The 19726-nt window shown below is 31.9% G+C and overlaps 2 protein-coding genes across 2 annotated transcripts; both read right to left on the reverse strand.

The window, feature by feature from the left end:
* Positions 1-5247: 5247 nt before the first annotated feature.
* Positions 5248-13246, reverse strand: LOC134721098 (ATP synthase subunit g, mitochondrial-like). Its single transcript, XM_063583831.1, has 3 exons — positions 13116-13246; positions 7313-7473; positions 5248-5479 (listed from the first exon to the last, which is right to left on the reverse strand). Exons 1-3 carry the CDS (start codon positions 13180-13182, stop codon positions 5336-5338), a joined length of 372 nt encoding a protein of 123 aa, XP_063439901.1. The 5' UTR covers positions 13183-13246; the 3' UTR covers positions 5248-5335.
* A 1500-nt stretch (positions 13247-14746) lies between these two features.
* On the reverse strand, positions 14747-17003 carry LOC134722482 (uncharacterized). The gene is made up of 2 exons (XM_063586103.1): positions 16637-17003; positions 14747-16281 (listed from the first exon to the last, which is right to left on the reverse strand). The coding sequence occupies exons 1-2, from the start codon at positions 17001-17003 to the stop codon at positions 14747-14749; spliced, it is 1902 nt and encodes a 633-aa protein (XP_063442173.1).
* Between the last annotated feature and the right edge of the window lie 2723 nt (positions 17004-19726).

Below are 19726 nucleotides of genomic sequence, written 5' to 3' on the forward strand. Positions count from 1 at the left end.
CATAGATTTTATTTTAAGTCAGGTAGAGGAAGTGATTTTTTCTTTATGTAGCTTATTTTTTACTGTATAAACTGAGAGGCAAGGAAGAAAACTCCCCAATCCCACCACCTTAATTATGTGTTATATTTTAAGAGATTTATTTTTATTTAATGTAGAGGAAGCAGGTGTTTTTTACTTTATATAGCTATTTTTTACTGCTATTGTGTTTATCTGTGATACTTAAGAATTGTTAACGTCTTTCAGTGCCACAGTGCCAAGATTGTTATAGGTTTTATATTCATTTTACATTATCAGTTTTTATATTAAATAGGCTTACAACAGCAATATTATAATTCTTGATATGATACCGTATAGCGGGTAATTTTCCCGTGGTGCATATTTTCGCGGATAGAACAAAATCGCCAAAATAAGTTCCACCAAATTAAAGGTGTACATACAAAGGTATGAATACAAGTTTTTAATCCGCCAAAATAATAACCTCCAAAATATTTCGTATACCTCGTTCAATGAAAATCGCGAAATTTTACAGACGCGAAAATAACCCGCTATACGGTAATATATTTAGCAATACACTAAATGCACCACCAAGTTTACTTTCATTATCACATAGGGAATAATACTGTTTACCTTCATCCTAATAATTTAAAGACAGTCTAGGTTTTAACTATAGAATTAATGTTTATATCTCATGAAGATAATCAACTGAAAAATCTACAAAAAAGACAGGATAATCATTATTCCCTTTTATAGCACTACCCTTAAAATGGATGAAATCATATCTAAATTCAAGGTAATTTAAAACTCCTGTAGTAGTAGTCATGCATGACATGTGGTGGATGGATAAATTGAGGTGAATCATCACTATATATTTCCTCAGATAGAATTCTATTAAACTATGCAAAAATGTAGAAAATACCATGCTTAAATTGTCTAATTTTGCGTAGTTTTGCACGAAATAACACTTTTTTGTGAATAAAAGAAAAATATGAGATTATGGATGTAAATTAGTAATATTGTTCATTAATAAAAAGAAAAAAACTTGTTTTCTTGCTATTAGAAAAATAAATCAACAAAATATTCCTTTTAAAAGATTTACAATAAGTTATCTCCCCTTATATAGGTGAGGTTGAATTTTTTTTTTTTTTTTTTTATATAATTCTTGAGGAGGCTCATGGGAACAAAAATTTCAGCAAAAAATTAAACCTTTATCTTTTCATTACAAATTTTATTTATTACACTATTAGTTATTAATTTACAATATGGTAAAAAATGAACCAAAAAAATCGATTCAGTTTGGCCCCAGATGACTTTTAAAATGTTTATATCATTGAAAAAGCTCCAAATTATCTCCCTTTGGTGGAATAATTTTTTTAACTCATCTTTGACCTATATTTTTTATTATTGTTTTCAAATAAGCTTTACATAAACTAAATAATTGTAAAATTTAAGCGATTCGATATAACCTCTATTTCTCTTATTTATATTAGTTCAACAGAAAAAAAAGGACATTTACAAAAATGTATGCTTCTTTTGGAGGCAGATTGTGAGCTAAATGAACGGGGACCCCATTTTTTATTTCATTTTTCTATTAAATATAGGATAAAGGTTATTTATAAAATATATTATATTAGAAAAAAAAAAAAATTATACCCAGGAGCCCCCTTAGTAGTGCAATAGATCTTTATTTAAATAAACAGTCTTCCACATGTATTGCCAGTAGTCTCCAAGCTTACAAATTTAAGCAAAAGAATTTTACCAATAAATACCATTTTACAATGATTGGATGGATGTATGCAGTTAATCTAACTTCTAAAGTCTGCCACTGATGAGCCTCTTGGCTTTTGATAGGTAAAGAGTAATAATAAATTGTTTATTAATTCTCTTAGATACTGCCATAAACCAATAAGTTCATATAAAGTGCAAAGGAGAGAATGTTCGTACAGGTCCCTTTTTTAGCCTCAAATATTAAGTCCATTATTTTCAAGATGAAAAATTTCAAGTTGATGGTTATTTCTGGAAATATTTTTTTTTATATAGATTTTCTTACTGTTTTACATTTTACATCCAAAAAAGGTTTTTAATAATTATTTGATGAATGTTGACAAAATCTTCTGGATTCAGGGTCTTCAAGTAAGTTACTTCATTTGTTCGAAAACATAACGTTAAAATTTTTTTTTTGTTGACACAAGGGCTTTTATGTTTGCTGTCCCAAATTATTTAAAATTTTTGCTACTTATGACATCATGAAAAGGATGCCTGTAAATATCACAAACAAAAATACAAACCTCCTTTCAAGTTATTGTTAATGCTGCCATATTGTGATGATAGCTATTAAATCTGAATTTAAATATTCAGCAAAAAATCGGAGCCATATGGGGGCCTTGAAGAACAATCTCCAATATTTTTGATACACTAGTATTATAATTGTGATATAACTGATGTGCCACAGCAATTTTTAAATTTTTATAGATTTTTTTATTCTTGTTACTGTTACTATATACAATGTATTGTTTATTTTATATATATTTAGATAGAAATAAATACAATTTAAAAAAAATCTGTGTGTTTATTTCAACAATAGATCAAAAGAGAGTGTGATTTTTCCCCTTTAGAAACCTTAGGGCCTGGCATGAAGAGGTTAAGTGAGGTGAGGTGAGAAACCTTATCATTCCATAAAATAGGGACAAAAGATACCAGAGGGACAGTCAAACTCATTAATCGAAAATTAATGGACAACGCCATGGCTAAAAATTAAAACGACAAACAGACAAACAATAGTACACATGACACAACATAAAAATCTAAAGAATAAACAACACGAACCACACCAACAACATAAGGGATGTTTTCATGGCTGATAAGTCAATGTTTTAAGTTTTCATGGTTTCGTCTGTTTATCAGATACTAAAATAATTGGTTGTCTTATGATAATTTGTGAAATGATTGTAAGCTGTACATATCTGTCTGGCAGGGTTCATCTGACCTTGATCACATTTTCATGGTTCATTGGTCATATTACCGGTAAGTTATCTTGATATAGTCCTTTTATCCGATACTAGAAGCAATACGTGAACTATATTTGGTGTATAAAATGATGCAGTGTGTACTTGTTGTCTGACAGAGTTCCATCTGACATTGACCTCATTTTTATGGTCCAAAGGTTAATTTTCAATTTTCCAAATTAGCTCGGTTCATGAGATATTATAAGCAATAGACTAGCTATGTTTTGTGTATGGGTTGATTAAGGTAATATAAAGGATATGGGGTATTCATCAATGACACAAAATTAGTATAAAGATAAAGGAAGATGTGGTATGAGTGTCAATGAGACAACTCTCCACCCAAGTAACAATATCCACAGCAAAAACTTATGGTGTAATGTGTCTAGCGTCATGGTTTATCTAACCTTGATTGTGTTTACATCAATGATGACAAGGTTGTTACTTTTGTATAAAACCTTCACATCACACACTTTCAACATAATTCAATCAGAAGTAAACCTGAAGACATTTCAGCCTGTATATTCTTTGTTATTTTAATGTAACACTTTTGCTTCATCATGAAATTCTTTTAGTCTTTGGCTGTTAGTATTCATTTGAATTTTTTTATATTTGTCATTTTGCGTACATGTGAAATGGTATTGCACAAGCATCTGTTAAACAGCGATAATATTCAGCAAGATGATAAGTAGAGTATGTGTCTCAGATCTTTCCCTTTTGGCTTAACAGATTTATTCTTAATGTACTGTTGCTTAATCAATGTCTTTGTTGAATTGCTGAAATAATTCCTGTTTTTAAAGGCATTTTATTCTGCCAACATCATAACCATGTTTTCTTTTGTTATTCAATATCATGTTGTTTTGCAAAGCTCCTTTGTTTCTCTTACTTGTCCTCATAACTTAAAAACAAGAGGCTGTCAGAGCAACAGGAAACCGGATTTATTAATATTAATTTGTATCCTGGCATTTTTCAATATCATAAGAACCATAACTGATGAACGGTGAAAGTGAATATCATCAATATCAGACTTGACCTCCATTTTGTTATCAGTAACAACATTTGAAAAGCTTTGGTTGAATGGTTCACGAGTAAATGCAACATGACTGGTAACACAATTTCTCAATCTTTCAAGAACCATAACTCCTGAACCGAAAAAGTGAAAACCTCAATTTTGTCATCAGTAACAACATATTTGAGTTTTAAAAGCTTTGGTTGAAAGGTTTGTGAGTAAATACACTGACACAACTGGAAACACCATTTTTCTTCTTTCAAGAACCATAAAATTGAGAATGGAAATGGGGAATGTGTCAAAGAGACAACAACCCGACCAAATAAAAAACAACAGCAGAAGGTCACCAACAGGTCTTCAATGTAGCAAGAAATTCCCGCACTTGGAGGCGTCCTTCAGCTGGCCCCTTAACAAATATATACTAGTCCAGTGATAATGAAAGCCATACTAATTCCCAAATTGTACACAAGAAACTAAAATTAAAATAATACAAGACTAACAAAGGCCAGAGGCTCCTGACTTGGGACAGGTGCAAAAATGCGGCGGGGTTAAACATGTTTGTGAGATCTCAACCCTCCCCTATACCTCTAACCAATGTAGAAAAGTATAAGCATAACAATACTCACATTAAAATTCAGTTCAAGAGAAGTCTGAGTCTGATGTCAGAAGATGTAACCAAAGAAAATAAACAAAATGATAACTCCTGAATGGTAAAAGTTAAAATCGTAATTATTGAACTTGACCTCCATTTTGTTATCAGTAACAACATATTAAAATTTTTAAAGCCTTTGTTGAACAGTTCCTGAGTAAATGCATGGACAGGACTGGAAACACCATTTTTCAATCTTTCCAGAACCGTAAAAATTCAAAATTGTTATTATTGAACTTGACCTCCATCTTGTTGTGAGTAACAACATATCAAAATTTTAAAAGCTCAAATATAAAGCAATGAATATCTGAAATGTTTGAAAAAGAAGATGTTGACACATACAACTATAGAGTTGATGAGTTGCTTTTGATGAGAAGTATAGATAGGAACATTGAATAGAATCATTGAATCAATTAGTACATGTTTAGAACCATTGAATCAATTGACAATCAGTACAACTTTAATTTCTTGAAAAAGCCTTTACTTCTATTATTGAGTACAATGTAAATATGTTCATGTATTCACATGGTTCCTTAAAACAGAAGTGCAAAAAGATTTGGTAACAGAAAAATCAAATCAAACATTATAAACAAATTCTCACGTTTTAATTTTTTCAATCTACTGTACATGTTTAGAAATCAGTCAAACATAACAAATGTTTCAAAATTGGTGAAATTACTAATGCTTTTTACGCTGATCTTCACCATGTACTGTCCAGGCACCTGGTATATAGTATCCAATTATACATCCTTTACCCAGGATTTCTCCAATGAAGAAAAGGAACAAGATTTCCAAACATACCAATGTGTTCAACCATACTTCCTACAATAGAAAAAAATCACTTTAAATTTCAACAGATTGACAAATTTCATATACAATTTTAATTTAAAAATTTAATGTATAAATATTAACCCTTACCATGTGGTGACTGTCATATGACGGGCGTACCCTAATAACCGTTATTTGGCTCCAATGGCGTTCCATACTTTTAGAAGTCCACTTTATGATACTTATTTTAAAAGTTATGCATGTTCCCTCAACCTGAGGCTATCCATATTCACGTTTCTCATGTATAAGTAGCATTTTGAGCACAAATATGGACTTGGAAAATTGAAATTGGCTAAAACTCGGTTTTCTGGAGGGGTGGGCTTCACATCTGTATCTTACACAAGAAGTTCAGAGGCATAAAACTTGCAAAAATAGTGCAAACCCACGGCTATATAAGTACTAATCATTATCATTATTGAAATACGCATAGGAAACAACTACTTCAGGTTTTGGGTCCATTCGAAGTCAAAAATCAGCAAAAATCGTGAAATTCAGTATTTTTGGTCCAAATGACCTTCTGTAGACTGCTGAACCAAGAACTGATTCAATCCGACCTAACAATTGTTGGTGTCAATTTGTTTACTAGGGTCCATTCTACATGCAGGCTACAGCTGGATACCTTTACCAGCATCTCTGGGTCTTCTGGGTCAAGAGAAAGGATGAAAAATCGGCAAAATTGATGCTTTTGGCACCTGATGACCCACTTTGGGGCAAATTCCCGCCCACACACCCCTGCCTCCTACTGCCGACCATCCCACCCTGTGATCACCTACATTAGATTTAAAGGAATCAATATGCTACAGCAACAGGGCTAAGCTCATTTGCATATAATTTGCATATTTTTGCAAATAAACGGAAAATTAGACATTTTCTGAAAACGTTTCCGCATGGTAAGGGTTAAAATATATTGGTTCATTACAAATTTCTTCTTTCTTTTCAAAGTATTGCATAGCTGTTAACAAAATGTATCGGTTATTTGTTCAGATTTGATGTTTCTATAGTATAGGTGTTTTGTTTTAGCTAATGGTCCTTCAACCATAGTCATGAATAATTCTCAAAAACATATCATGAAACCCTGAACTTGTCTTTCTGTTCAAGAGAGACTACAGTACGGGTAGGGACTTATTTTTATGGATGTCTTAATCCGTCTAGTCGGATATGAATAATCGGACATTTTTATGGTAGGTAGTATGGTCATTAACCAACAGATCCAGGTGTGATTGGCAATATATTTGTCCTTTCATCTTAATCTGTGCTGCTAGAATTACGGTTCACTGATTTCAGAATCAGGTTACCTGTAGTTTTAACCTCTCAGTCACTTTATTGATTACATCGTATTTGACATAAAATATTTTTACAGGTGAAGTTCTTGAGAAAACTTTGTTTTAATAAAAATTATAGCTTATTTTTAATTATGGTTTTTATATTTCAACTGCTATTTATTTTCTAATTTGTTCCGTGAAATTATTTTTATTCTATGTTCCTTGTTGTTTTAGTTTATACACCAATAAATTTCTTTAAAAAGTAGTTGAATTCCTATAGAAACAACAGGAGCCATTCCCCTGCCTGAAATTGTTTCAATTATTTTAGAAATTTTAAACTAAAACATAACATACATCTGGTAACCAGTTAACCAAAATAGGGTGAATGCGACATAAATATAAATGTAGCCTAAAAATCAGTTGAAATAATAATTTAAGTATGACAAGTCAAGAAAAGACACCAGAGAAGAAAATTATTCACAACAGAGCAATCAATTAAATGATCCTACATCAATATTTACTAGTCAAGAAAGACAATAATCTTAAATTAAATTGTATAACTTACTCTGACGGGCATTGTGAGGAATTTCTTTGTCTTTGCTCCTCTGATTATGTTATTTATACTTTCTTGAATGACTGGAAATTCTGTCAACATTGGTGGTCTTAGTTCTACTTTGGCATAGTGCCAGAATCTTCCACCTCGTACCTTAGCAAATTCAGATGTAACTGGAAAAAATGCATGATTTTTGTTAGCAAATTATAATTGTAATATAAAATAACACATAAAATGTGAGAGACAAGAAAATGATCTTGGGAAAGATACAGTACATCATCATTTCCCTGTCGGAAACTCAAAAAGTGGATGGTTTTTTTTGCCATATATGTACTCAATGCTTTTGGTTTTTTTTATGTTAAGACAGATCATTAAATGTCAGTGTTAGATTAACAATTTTTAAACTCCGGTGTATTTACTGCTTCACATTTGTACAGTATACCCTAGACATCTGTCTATTGTTTTAAGGATGTACTTAGGCGAGGTTTTGAATAAGTGTTAAATGTTGCTCAGCCTCCTTGGTGTTTATCAATATAGTACAAGGTAAACTATTTTGACCCAATACACCTATTTATCTTTAAACATACATGTAAGACTTAATAGCTCATAAAAGGTCATTTGACAAAATTTAAGCAGATTCTTGATTTTCTTTCTTTTGATTTGAGACCCCCATAATGCCAATCATTGTGCCAATGCAAATATAAGGTAAAAGTCGTGATTATAAATCAAATATCGACACGACTCCAACATTCCATTTTTTTATGGATCTCTTATAGAAGAGGTCATTCTTCAAACTATATACTGTATAATACATTATATATGTCATGTATATATATAGACAAATTGTTGATTTACACATTTCATTCTGTTATGAAGTTTATACATTTGACAATGATTCAACAAAAATAGATTTGCACCATTGATTTAGTTTTTGATACATATCATTTACTGTATCAACAAATAAATGATTTATTTAAAGTTGTCAGTGTGCCATACATGGAGCTATGTTAAAAATATTGTTGTTGCTAAATTATTTTTCTTGTCGCTTCTTTTCTCTAATTAGTGAGACCACTTCAAGTGACTTGAAGTGAGTTTGTTGAAAAAATTATATAAATGTTCAGATGTTTGTTGTGAACAGATATTGAAATCTGTTACAAGAAACTTTCAAGAGTAGTACGTTGAACAGCAGCTACAGGAAGAAGGTTCCATTGTAATATTGAAAATGGGTGAAATGAGTATTTGACTATAAGTATGAACAGTGTTCCAGCTAGGCTGTTTTGAGAGGGCGCAGTGCCCGCCCTTTTCCGAGTGGCGCCCTGTGCCCTTTTTACAGTTTCCAGGGCGCCCTGCCTTTTTTGAAGATTGATTGCATATTAATTTGTTCGTATTAATATGATACGCTAATTACTAAATTTTACCTGGGGAAAAGTTAATGACTTTGTTTACGACCCCAAGCTAATCAATGGTTACAACTGGTGTCATAATCTGTTGTTATAGGTAATCCGTTTATCGGATGGGTCATTAATGATCATCAACATTAATTCATTCAAATAGAATCGGTCAGTCTGCAATGATCTTTGAAGAAATGTGCATGTGTAACGGTTTATTTCTTCCTCTGTGATATTTTATCCTGAGGATAATTTGTCACGGTAATTTTTTTCCAGGCATGGTATTTCACAGGTAGAATTTTTCCAGAGGAGTGAAAATCTATCTGTGTTATGCGGATAGTATGTACCGGTATATACTTGCCGTATCATATTTCACAGCACCTTGTAAAATATACTCCCATTAACTAGTATGTAAGTTTCTCGCAATCAATATATACCTGACTTTAATTATAAAATGTTTCACAAAGGTAGAACACATTTGCATAATTTATCAAAGGGAGGTAATTATGAGCAAGTATAATTTTATATTTTAAAGATATTAATATAATATATTCCTTAATCTATTTCATAGTGAAATTTTTCCTTGAATCTTATTTTTTATATATTCATTTATATAACAAGATGACTTACAACATAATTTTTTAATAAGACAGATATTATTTCACAGGTAAATACTATCCAGCTGTTAAAATTGCTTTTGTTCCAATAAATTGTTATGCTATAATTTATCTGGTTTTCATATAATCAACAACAACATCTTTGTCACCAGACTATTTATAGAGTTAAAAATATTATCATAATCAAATTCTTCCATTACTGTTAACAGTAGTAATGCAACTATATTTCTACCTTTAAGTTTTAATTTATATTTGTACTGAGATCTGAAAACAACTCACTTTTACATGTATTTCACTTACCTTATTTAATCATGATATTATTTCACAATTACGATCTTTGAAATTATTTCTGGTGTTCTTTCTTATGTTTAATGAAAATTTTCTTTTAAAAGAATGATATTTACTTAAATTTTTTCAGGAATTTTTTCAATGATAATTTGTGAAATAATTCCCATTTAAATACGTTTTTTTTGACAAAATTGGTTTAATTCAAATACATTTGTATTATTTCATAGTATTTTTAAAGGATAAGTTTTTTCTAATAACTATTCAATACGTTAACAACCCAGATAGAATTTCACGGCAAAGCAGGGGTGTGGAAATATTTGTTGTGAGCACTTGTCCCAGGGCAAGTGAAACCTAAAATTTTACTTGTCCGGAAAAAAAATTACTTGCCCTGATGATCCCAATAAATATTGAAGTATTTCTTGTTAGCTAATATATGATTCTTACTTAGCACTGTTGTGGATCACAAACAAATGAAATTTGTTTGTTTATATGTGTAAAAAAAATAGGAAAGTAGGAAACGGGTTAACATCAATGGGACAGAAACCTAAAGGACAATAATTTTGCAGCAGTTTTTGAATAAAAATTGTAGCCAGTAGGTACATATACTAAATTTGAGGACAGTGATTGAAGAAATGTAAACTAAATAATAGATAAACTATTGATTTTGTGGTGTTTCTCTTAACTGACACACTTGTTTTTTTCTTGATTATTTATTATTGTCTTGATGGGCAATTAAAGCGTCCCTTCTATTCTCCACTTTGACAACAAATAATGTTGACCTTTCATCTATAAATATGACAAAAACTTAATTTATTTTCCGAATGTCCATAGATAGCCAGGGGCAATCTGATATCCACGATGTCTGAAATTCTAGCTTCCGTATTTTTTAAATACTCTGTGTCCTCCATTTGCATTTGTGGTTTTCTACTCGACTCATGACTCTTTTTGTCTTGTTCGCCCACCTTTTTATTAAGTATTTATCAATCTGAATCTCGATACAATTTTTAAAGAAATGGCACTTCTGGTAAATGATGGATAAAACCTAATCGACGATCCCGGGTCAATGGACAAAGCCAATGCAATATGTTACACGACTCGGGTTCGCATACTTATTTTTATTTATTTTGGTAATCGATCTATTTCCGGTATCATGTAATATTTATCGTCATGAACATTGATGTTTTTACTTGCTGAACATTGGTTTCTTTTACATAAATTAAACATCTTTATACATTTTGAAATTAATTTTATGTTTTTGTTGGATTTGAACTTTGTTTTGTATATTTTTTTACTTGTCCACGGGCAACCTAAACAAAAATAATTACTTGTCCGGTTGTTCAAATGTACGAGTCGGGCGAGTCGGGCATAGCATTTCCACACCCCTGCAAAGGAAAAAATATCCCAGGGAAATATTTTCCTCCGGATAAAAAAATAACAACAACTACTGTGATATTTTTTCCTCCGGATTAAATTTCACCCGGATATAATTTTGCTTTACACATGCAACAACTTGGGCACAATTTGCAATGTTTACCGTAGTTTCATGGAGAAAACGTAATGACAGAAAGTTGGAAAACCATAATTAACTCGTTGAAGACATTGTTTTACTTGTTTTCCGTAAAATAAACAGAAAATTCAGACGTATTTGTCATTGACTGCCTTCATTTTTGATACGAAAATAACAAAATCGGCCGCCATATTGTGATCATATTTACATACTGTTTATAATCCTCCAAAGAAGGAGCACACCCGAATAAAGAAAGATAACTCAATCTGATTTTTTTCCTAGCATTAAGTAACCCATTTACATATTCTAAAATATGTCTACATACTTCTTGCTTAAGAATATATATGTTTAGGTATTTATTTTGAGTTATGGGAAAAGTTAAAGAGGGTCTTAGTAGCAGTGTTGGTAGGGTGCCTTGGTCATCTTTTTTTGTATTCTTTATTTTTGATACAATTTTTCAGTTGCTTTATATCCTAAAATTGTGAATTTACTGAGCACAGCTGTTTTGTACTGTATTGCCATTAAGCACAGCAGGTGTAGAAAGGTGAAACTGGTAAAATGTGGCAGACCATAGAAACAGTATGAAATAGGTCACCTTTCAAAACATACTGCATATAAAGTTCAACTGTGCCAAGCAATGATAAAAAAAACTTGTGTGACAACCTGCTTGACAAGTTTTTCAGCCTTAAAAGTAGAAAGATAGAGTTCTATATGGGCTAATGATGTTGTTCTTGTATAACCTGTGATTCAACCAATAAACACAAATGTTTGATTAACATCTTTAATTAAAATATGCCCTTTTCATATTATCATATCGCGCGTTAAATGCCCTTTTTCAGGATTGGCACCCTGCCCTTTTGAAAACCTAGCTTGAACACTGATGAATCTTTAGTGGTTTGTAATTGTACAGCCTAAAGAGTAAATGTGTCAATCTGTTGTGTTCTTGTATCTAATTCAGTAATTGTGTATTAAGTAGATCTGTTAGGTAAACGAGTACAAGAATGAAGATCATTAGATGGTGAATGATTTTGTTGAAGGAGATGATACATGTGTGTGTTCTTATTAGCCTTTTCTCAAGAGTTGTTCAATTGGCCTTTATCATGTTTACTAATGAGAAAAGCCCATACCGCATTAGTCCAAATAATTATGACGTCTTGAAAGGCTATTATAAAAAAAAAAATTGACGCCTTACATCGACGTCATAACGCCAAACTCATATATTCAGTTGGACTTTGAGAAGGAATTTACTGCTTTGTTAAAACGTTTAGCTGATTTCTCCTAAAGATGCTTCATTTTAGGTGTATAAAATATATTTTTGAACCAAACTCGGTACATTTTCACTGACCTGAATTTCCGGATAATGTAAAACAATGGTTCCGGAAATTCGTGTTTTACCGAGTTTGGTGTAAAAATTATTTTATAATCTCCTTAAAGGAAATCAGACAAACGTTTAAAAAAATGCAGTCTACATGTTCCCGCCTCGGATGGAATTGTTCCTTATATTGTTATTTCTGTAGGGATTAATTGGAAATATATTGAACAAACAAACACATAAAAGGAAAGAATTTTTATATATGCATTTAGTTTTAGCCTTCAAAGAAAATTTGATGGCTAAATTGGGCCTCAAAGTTGAGAGCAAAATATGCTCTCAAAGTCCAACCGAAAATGGTGGCTTCAGCATTATGATGTCGACATAAGGCGTCAAAGAAAAAAATTATAATAGCCTTTCAAGACGTCATAATTATTTGGACTATTACTATAAAACATTTCATGATTTGATTCTACCCGTCTACACCAACGACGGGTTGAAAAACCCAACAGGCCAACTTTAAGAGTTTCTTCTACCTGTTTAAACAATTTGATGTCTCATGACATATAAAACAATATCATTCACTGGACCGAAAATTATAAAATTATTTGTTTTACAGGTCTCGTGCAAAGGGCTGGTGGACTTAGACTAAGGTGCAGACTGCACTGGTATGTAAGGGTTTACAAAAGCTGAAAAATATAGAAACCTCTGATTGCTTTTGGTGCAACTTCGGTGGCTAAACGACTGCCAAATTTGACCAATTTTTGAGCCATGGTGCCCTTGAAATGTGAAATGTAGATTGAAAACCGGAAGTTACTTGCGGTATTTGACTTCCGGTAGAATTCTTCATTGAGATTACTTTTCTTGAGAACTAATCAAGATACAACTAAATCAAAAAGTTTACAATAACAAAGCACCACAACGATAGGTTTGAATTTATTTATAAGCCTATTTGAAAAGCTCACTAGAGCTTGTGCTTTATGTAGTTTATTGAATATCGACTCTAAATAAAACTTTTAATCTTGAATCTTCTTCTTCTTCTTCGGAAGTCCACCCTATTTGCAGGGTCACCGCATTAAGAATATCCTAGTTTTAGGTTAATTATTTAAAATGCGTAGTTATTTATAAAATAAATAATAAATAAAATTGTTAGGCTTTAATATGTACTTAGATTTAGTAAAACAAAATAATAAGGATAAAAGGTAAAAACTAGTATTTACACTGTACATAGCATACTGTCACAAGATTAAAACACTATTTAGATTTAAAATTTAAAAAATGGATAAAACCTAAAGTTAATAAGAATATAGGAGTCCACTTATTAAAAGATAAAAATATGTTTATGGTTCATCTATGGCAGTGATGATAAAAAGTTTATCAAACGAGGTTCCTCATTATATGTTTATATAAAATCTAAAAAACAATTAATTCATGTTGTAGATTTATTTTAAAGTCATAAGAAACCTCAAATCAAAAAAATATAATGCATATGATTTTAATAACTCAATGGATAGTTTTCATTATAAAACTTATGTACATATACTTTTTTCTGAAGAAAATTCTTTAATTTATTCATATTTAGAAGAAGTTTACTTTATTTGAATAGCTTCCTTCCAGCAAGCAATTCCCCCGACATATTTTCCGTATGCAAGGTGACCTCAGTGTGACCCATCTCGTAAAAATCCGGTGACCACAATACGCATGGATGTCCTTAAAATAAACTATTATCTGAATTTACATGTTAAACACGTGCTCAATTTCCATGCTTTTTGTTTATTTTTCGTCAATTGTTGACAAACAGGTGACAATCGTTAAACTTCGGCTTCAAAACACGAACTTTAATTACCTGCCATATTTTCACAACAACACTGACCGATTGAAAAAAAAATTGACAATTATACGAAATTTACACGAAAAAAATGAAAAATTCGAGCACAGAAGACTAAGTTTATGATGTTTGTATGCATTGGTTCAAGAATTGGAAGAACATTATTTTTCACCGGTCACTCGTTTCTTATGACTTTAACATGTATTATAATTTTGTTATACTTATAACGTTGAGGCTCATATTAGATTTAAAATTTAACATTATCGTCTAGCAACAGATTTAATTCTCTGTTTATTGAATTTTTATATGGTTGGAATGGAACAATCATATATGTCATTAATAATCATGACGATAAGTCAATATTTATACCCATTCTCATGACCGATACAAGCTAAATTTTAGATGATGTGACGTTCATCAGTAGGGAGTCGAGTACTATTGTTCATTATCCTTCACTGAATTCCAGGACTCTTACAGTTAATATGCAGAGTGTAATTGTTATGTATATTTCACAATAATTCAGCTCTCTTGGTGTGTAATGCAAATACCCAGTCTTTGCAGATTCTTTCTATATCTCCTAATTGAGCTTTTGGTATCCGAAGGTTAGTGGAACTGTCAATTAACAATTGGAGTAGATCGTCATCAGATTTAATGATGTAATTGTAGTTGATTTGATTTTCTATCAACAGATTTTTGAGTCTAATATGGTGAATTTTCCTGACTGAGTTAAGGCTTTTGCAGTTCATAAGAAAATGTTTATAGTCTTCTGTTTCTTCTGTACAAAGTTTGCACTGTGGAGATTTTGTTGAATCAAAGCGGTTGTTTATACTTTGAGTTTTATACGTTCCAGTGAGTATTCTGGATTTAATTATGCCTTTATTAACATCTCTCTTGTTGTCTCTGACACTGCTCCAACACTTATTAGGATTTCGGAAATTCCATTTGCTTATTTCCATATGGTTTAATGATGATTTTGTTTTAGCTATCTCAGACCATTTTGTTTTCCATGTTGAGTCTATCATATCGTGGGTCAATCTTTTCCAGTTTTTGTTTAGATTTAAGACTATCTCATGCGCAGAGGGCAATCCATATGCCTTGAGAATATGATCCACTTTTATATACCAGCTGTTGGAGTTATCATCTTTTGTTGCTAATTGTCTGATTCCTATTTTGTATTCAATGGAATTTGTATCTTTTGAAATTCTAAGGAATAGAGAAATCATTGCCTTGTGGATGAGTTGTTCAATGGCTTCTGCTCCAAGCAAAATATATATTGCAGCATCTGCAGTTCTTTGTGGCAGAGATAGCAGATGTTTAAATGTCTTTTTCTGGAAATTCTCTAATTTCAAAATATCAGCCTTATTAAAATTCAATATTTCAAAACCATATAGCATTCTTGGTATGACAAATGTTCTCCACAGTTTATATGAAATCAACGGATTTACTCCATTTATTCCATGCAAGCCTGCTCCCATGAGAGAATACATGGTAGCTCTAGCGGTGGATATTCTGTTGACTACATTTGGGGAATTTCGGTCTTGTCTTTCAATACCCAGATGTTTTATGGTTTGTTTTTCGCTGATTTTCTCGTTGAAAAGTTCAAGGTTAAATTCTTTGCTCTTTTTGTTGATCAGTAAAATTTCCGTCTTTTTACTATTGATTTTTACTCTATCATTCTTTGTACAGCTTTCAATTATACGGAGTTGAGTTGAAGCATCCTGTTCAGAAGTTGCACATAGCATAATATCGTCTGCACATGTTGGACAACCTAAGTAATTGGTTCCGATCTTAAATCCAATATTTGTAGCTTCAAGTGTATCTAGGATATTCTTGTTGTATGATTTATAAAAGTTGGCAGATAATATACCTCCCTGCTTTACTCCTTGCTCGTTTGTGAAAGCCTGCGAGATACATCCTTGAGATTTTACTTGGGTTGATGTATTATTATACAACTCTCTGATCAGTAACCAGGTAGGGCCTGTAATTCCTTGGTGATAAAGTTTCCAGAAAAGATGTATGTGATCTACCACATCAAACGCTTTTTCTGCATCCAGAGTACTTAGTAATTAAAATTAGTTTTTCATTATTATCCTTTGCTTCATTTATTGCCTCGGTGATCAAAAGAGCAATGTTAATTGAGGAAGCGCCTTTTGTGAAACCTTTCTGTAGTCTATTTTGTTGCTTATTTAAGGTACCTTCGATTCTAACTCTTAAGCAGAGTTCTAAAACTTTGCATATGATAGAGATTACAGTTATTCCTCTATAATTCGATGGAATTGTTGGATCCTTGTCTTTTTTGTGGACTGGAGTTAAGAGTCCCTTTTTTATGGCAGCAGGTACATGTTTTGTATAGAAAATGTTATTGATAAGGGTTGTCAGGTAATCAATTAGAGCTATACCTCCGTATATAAGATGTTCTGAGGTTAGACCGTCTACATCTCCAGACTTCCGCTTTTTTAATTGTGAAATAAGTTTTGAAATTTCAGAAGAGGTAACCGGTTGAACAGTTATGTCATCATTTTCGCATAAATTTACAATTGTTTCTGCGTCTAATTTGACCAGGTTGTCATGTTCTTTATCAAAGAACGGATTGTCTTTTGTTTTAGCTAAATTTGCAAAATGTTCTTTAAAGAGTTCATTTATATCATCCGGCGTAGAAGCTTCTTTATCTGGAGTTTGCAGCGTATGAGTGAATTGGGAGGAAGATGATCTTTGGGTTTTTATTAACCTGAAGAATAGTTCATTGTCTCTATCGGAAGCTTTCATAATTTCTTCATGTAGCTGATTTCTTTTGTCAGCACTTTGTTGTCTTTGTATTGATCTTACTAACCGTTTAGAATCAAGCCTGTGTATACTATAGATGTTATCTTTTGAAGGGGGAGATCCTGCTTTTTTCCAGAGGAAGAATGCCTTTTTGGATTTACTAACGGCATTGGCAAGTTTTGGTGACCAACTTATCTTTTTCCTTCTATTAAATTTTGATTTTCTACGAATCTTGAATAAGCTCGCTCAATGTCCACTTTTCCAGTTATTGTTGTTGTTATCAAGGATTTGTCTAATTATACAAATCCTTCAGTGTTGTTACCAATTATGTAACTTGATGTTATGTCCTTTAGGGGCCCTGTAATGAGGGGGGAGGGGGGTGGACCTTTATCGGGACTCCGGGATCGGGTGTTTTTAAGCTCGGGATTTCGGGATTGTCCCTTTCGGGATCCGGGAATTCTTTTTTTCGCATTTCGGGACCTCGGGATTTCGTATTTTTAAGCCCTGGATTTCGGGATTTCGTGATTTTAAGCTCGGGATTGCGGGATCAAGACCCTTCCTAACCCCCCTCTGTAATTTGGAAAATAAAAATCTTCTATTCTATTCCATTACATTCTCCAATAGCCAAATTTTTACAAAGCCTAGGAAATTTTCAGCGTATTTATAAAAAGTGTGTTTTTAATATATTGCATTTTAATCACGATTGATAATCTATTAAATGAGAGAATTTTGTATTTAATTTGTATCGATTTCATACATGCATGTACTTTCTTTTTGATATGTATGTTACCACAACCTACATATACAACAATACACATATACGACAAAAGCAAAAAATATTCAACAAAACGTACGGGCAGTGAAAGTATTAGAAGAAAGCAGAGGAACGATTATTGTTATAGCAATTTTTTTTAATGATCATTGATATCAACAAAATATATACCAGATCAAAAACGTTGAAAAGCAAACGATATGGACTTACGAAGAATAATATGCTTTAAAAAGATACTACCGAACAGTACAACTACCCACTTGATAAAATCTCTTTTATACACGGAACAAATAACTGTCCATTCCTAGATTTATGTATTTCGGTTTTACCTGGGAGACTTCAAACTTAAATGATTTAAGACGAAAGGGACGATTTTTCGTTCCCTATTGTTAAGTTTTCCTTTTTGGTTAGTGATGTTCCTTTGGCACCATCTAATGGCGTTCTTTTTTTATACTTAAATTAGAACGTTAGTTTTCTCTTGTGAATTGTTTTACATTTGTCATTTTGGGGGCCTTTTATAGCTGACTTTGCGATCTGGACTTTGCTCATTGTTGAAGGCCGCCTGGTGGCTATTAGATCATTTCTGTGTCATTTAGTCTCTTGTGGAGAGTTGATTAATTGGCAATCATACTACATCTTCTTTTTTATATATAGAACAAAATGTAGCTTCATTGAAGCTACATTTTGTTCTATATATAAAAAAAGATGATGTCAGTATCATTGAAAGTAGGATTTAGACTAGTCAAGGCACTATCACCGACATGTATGTTGTCTTATGGATGATCTCACTGCCTTTTAATCACAGTGAAAATGCATGTATGTGTAATTATAAGTGTTTAGGTTTTTATATTTCCGAATATCATAGATAAGCGTTTTGTTTTCTACTTTTTGGTCCAGATATAATAGGTAGGCATTTTGGTTTTTTTCAAATTTTTGGGTCCAGACAGGAGTTTTGTTCTCTATTTTTTATGTCAGATATTATAGATATATAGGCGTTTTTTCTACTTTTGAAAGTCCTTATTTTTCCATGGAGTACATTTTAAATATGTTTTAATTGTGTTTGGAAAACTGTCATGTTCAACAATCCGATTTATTCCGTCAGGCTTGCTTTTGATTTGATTAGTATTTCTTGGAGCATTTTCAAATTCACGTACTTGTATTCTAATCAGTTTTGATGTACTGCAACTAAAAAGTAGTGATATTGTCATCTTGACAAATACGTCAACTTAAAAGTAAGTGTTATAGTTGTCTCGACATAAATGACACTTTCCATTTGATATTTTCGGATCATTTTTTCCAATTAGCCCTCAGTATGTCAAATATTTTGCATACTTCTCTTTACTGTATCTTTACCTTTCAATGCTCATAATATTGTTTTCCAATCCCAATCCCAGTTTTCATAATGCAAATTGTGTCCCAATATTTCCTCCTTCATTTAAAGTAATTTGAAACGAGTGACTAGTGAAACATAATGTGTATCCAATTCTTTAACCAATTCATGTATATATCATAAACTTATTCTTCTGTGCACGATTTTATCACTTTTTACGCAAATATATCGTATAATCGTCATTTTTTACTCTCTCTGTCTGTTATGATTTAATAAATATGACAGCTCATTAAAAGCCGTGTTTTGACTCTAAAGTTTACCTGATTGTCACATAAAAGTAAACAATCAACAAAAAAACATGGATACTGAGCACGTGTTCAACATGTACATTCAGATAATAGTTTATTTCAGTGACAGATCCATGCGTATTGCGATCACCGGATTTTTAAGAGAAAGGTTCACACTAAAGTAACTTTGCATACGGAAAACATGTCGGCGAATTGTTCCTGGAAGCAAGCAATTAATAAAGTAAACTTCTTCTTATTAATGTGGACAAATTAACGAAATTTCTTCAGAAAAAAAGTATATGTATAGAATTTTAATTATGAAAACTATCGGGCCATC

The sequence above is a fragment of the Mytilus trossulus genome, chromosome 6 (genome assembly GCF_036588685.1).
Source record: "Mytilus trossulus isolate FHL-02 chromosome 6, PNRI_Mtr1.1.1.hap1, whole genome shotgun sequence".
NCBI classification, from domain to species: domain Eukaryota; kingdom Metazoa; phylum Mollusca; class Bivalvia; order Mytilida; family Mytilidae; genus Mytilus; species Mytilus trossulus.

Coding starts and splice junctions, on each gene's coding strand:
- LOC134722482 (XM_063586103.1), bottom strand. CDS start 17,003: ATGAAAGCTTCCGATAGAGACAATGAACTATTCTTCAGGTTAATAAAA. Junction 16,282..16,636: donor AGAACATCTTATATACGGAG/GTATAGCTCTAA, acceptor CTCTGGATGCAG/AAAAAGCGTTTGATGTGGTA.
- LOC134721098 (XM_063583831.1), bottom strand. CDS start 13,182: ATGGCTCAAAAATTGGTCAAATTTGGCAGTCGTTTAGCCACCGAAGTT. Junction 7,474..13,115: donor TGCACCAAAAGCAATCAGAG/GTTTCTATATTT, acceptor CATTTTTTCCAG/TTACATCTGAATTTGCTAAG. Junction 5,480..7,312: donor TCCTCACAATGCCCGTCAGA/GTAAGTTATACA, acceptor TTTCTATTGTAG/GAAGTATGGTTGAACACATT.